This window comes from Coenobita brevimanus, chromosome 8 (assembly GCF_032717465.1).
Source record: "Coenobita brevimanus isolate Jiangsu-jjx chromosome 8, ASM3271746v2, whole genome shotgun sequence".
Lineage (NCBI taxonomy): Eukaryota > Metazoa > Arthropoda > Malacostraca > Decapoda > Coenobitidae > Coenobita > Coenobita brevimanus.
The window spans coordinates 11743732-11746137 of NC_136961.1; the positions used below are offsets into that span (position 1 = coordinate 11743732).

The 2406-nt window shown below is 50.1% G+C and overlaps 1 protein-coding gene across 1 annotated transcript; it reads right to left on the minus strand.

The window, feature by feature from the left end:
* Positions 1-489: 489 nt before the first annotated feature.
* Positions 490-1553, minus strand: LOC145406583 (uncharacterized). The gene is made up of 2 exons (XM_080277662.1): positions 1032-1553; positions 490-543 (listed from the first exon to the last, which is right to left on the minus strand). The coding sequence occupies exons 1-2, from the start codon at positions 1551-1553 to the stop codon at positions 490-492; spliced, it is 576 nt and encodes a 191-aa protein (XP_080133788.1).
* Between the last annotated feature and the right edge of the window lie 853 nt (positions 1554-2406).

Sequence of the window (2406 nt, forward strand, 5' to 3'; positions counted from 1 at the left end):
AGGACATGAAGAAACACCAACCATGGTCTCCTGGATGCACATGCACAGAGGAGAAATTGGGAAACAAGATGACACAATTCCTCATAGTTAGCATGTAAACCCCAACAGTTCCACTGGATGATAGAACCCATAGTGGAGGGATGATGATTAAGTGTGGGACTTTACACTTGACAAGCAAGTGGGTTTGGACTGATGCTTATGAAAGCCCTTCGGAGGAGCCTGTCCAGCACCAAAAACCTGCATCCTGTGTTTAACATCCAAAAGCAAAAGGATGAGGAAGTAAGTTTTACAACACTCCTTCTTGGAGTAGGCATTCCAGTTTGTTTGGAAGGTGGCATAGGGGCGGCCTTTGGAGATGTAGGACGTCCAGTGCCCCCACCAGAAGCCCCAGAAGTGGAAGTAGAGTCCACAGGCCTCGAATCATTTGAGAAGGCCATCCTATGCTTCAGATCTGAAGCACCAACAAGCTGTCCAATCCCCATGTGGGGATCAGACCAGAGGTGAACCATCAGCTTCAGCTATCACCTGGCTAGATCTCTCAGCCTGCTGGGCAGAGGGAACAGGAGAGGTGTCAACACAAGGTTCGACAACAGAGACCTTAGGTGGCCGGTCTTCATGCTCTGAGGACTCTGATGAACAAACATCATTCTCAGAAACAGTACTAACCATGGGGACAGCATCCTGTAAATCACGAGTTGAAGGAGTGAGTACTGGAATGGGTCGAGGCTCCCTCTGAGATACAGGGCGATGCACTGGCATTCCAAAAAGGACAAAAGCATAAGTAACCCCGGGCTGAGAGAAGACTTTTTGCTTCAGGAAACGAAACCCTCTCACGTGTACGAATGTACAAAATCTCCTTTTTAAGGCAGTATCATGGACAGTTTTTAGAAGATACAGCATGACGACCTCCACAGTGATAGCATTTAAGGGGTCCTGTGCAGTAGCTGGTATGGCTTGGTCCACCACAGGAGACACAGTCATCAGGAAGGCCAGCCTGTGTACAACGGCAAAATCGGCTAACATGACCATACCCGACAGTGGAAACATCGCTTTGGGGTCAGCAGATATGGCTTAACAGGAAGTGACAGCCAAGCTAGTTTAACAGACATAGGCAATGTTAGCTTGTCAAATGTCAGGAACAAGGTTGGTGTTGGGGTCAAGATACCCTCTATTTCCATGTGTAGGCACTGAACAGTTACCACACCAGAAGACCGCAATTCTTCCAACATCTGTGCCTCTGAGTATCGAAGGAGGTCACGGGAAGAGATGACACCCTTACAATGATTAACAGTATCATGAGGAACACAGGTAACAGCTGGACCAGAGGCAGAGGTCATATTCAGTAATCGTGAGCGCTCTTCTGGGGAGGACACCTCAACAAGGAGACTTCCATCCCTCTGGAAACAGATTTTAGGTTCCTGGCCACAGGCCGAAGCAATGGCATGGTGCAAATAAAAAACGTCAATATCAAGTACTGATCGACCCACAGCAGATTTCAGTATCACATACTTGGCATATGATGCCGGCACCGTTTCATCTGGGGCCAACCCCATAGCCACACCAACCCGATGGGAACACCTCCCAGACCCAGCAGAACATTGGGGCAGAGAAGGATACACCCTAGGGGCCTGGAAAGGCTCCAGAGTGGCAATCATTGAAGAAGAGTCTGAAGAATGGTCAGGGCCAGATGCAGCATCAACAACAGATTTAATAATCTTTTGCTCAATAATTCAACAAATAACCTTCATTCCCTCACCCCTCCACCTACCATGAAACCCAACAAGGGGAGGTCTTATACCAGGGACAATACCACTGGCGACCCCAGACTTAGCAGGAGAGTACACACGGATAACCACCAGGGGACTTGGGCAAGGGTGACTCCAGGATGATAGGAGCCTCCAGGCCCACCAGTGCCCACTTGACCCTCACCAGCCCATGTCCAGCTTATTGACCTAGTCAGGCCCAACCAGGCCGCCCGTCTAGCCAGAATAAGGTACAAAGGAGGTGTATTGCTAGCTGCAGGGTGCATCATGCAGCATCACTCAACCCCCAGGACTCCCATCTCCCAGCATTACGGGACGCCACACACAGCAAACACGTGGGGAGGCAACAGTCCCACCCTAGATGGCAAATGGGCAGGGACTAACATCACCAGCAGGCCTCCTCCACTAGTGATGTGGGGGGTGCTTGGTCCATGAGGCCAACAGATGCCGAACCCTACAAAGGTAGGCATGCCTCCAGAGTAGGTGGCACTGCCAGCCACGTTTCAAGTCCCACCACCGCATCAAGGTGACCCCCCTCCCCCACAGTGGAGAGAGAGAGAGAGAGAGAGAGAGAGAGAAGCAAACACATACTGAAGGAACAGAATGGATTGTGAAGAGAATAAGACTAGAAAACATAATTGGA

Coding starts and splice junctions, on each gene's coding strand:
- LOC145406583 (XM_080277662.1), bottom strand. CDS start 1,553: ATGGGGTTGGCCCCAGATGAAACGGTGCCGGCATCATATGCCAAGTAT. Junction 544..1,031: donor AGCGATGTTTCCACTGTCGG/GTATGGTCATGT, acceptor TCTGCCCAGCAG/GCTGAGAGATCTAGCCAGGT.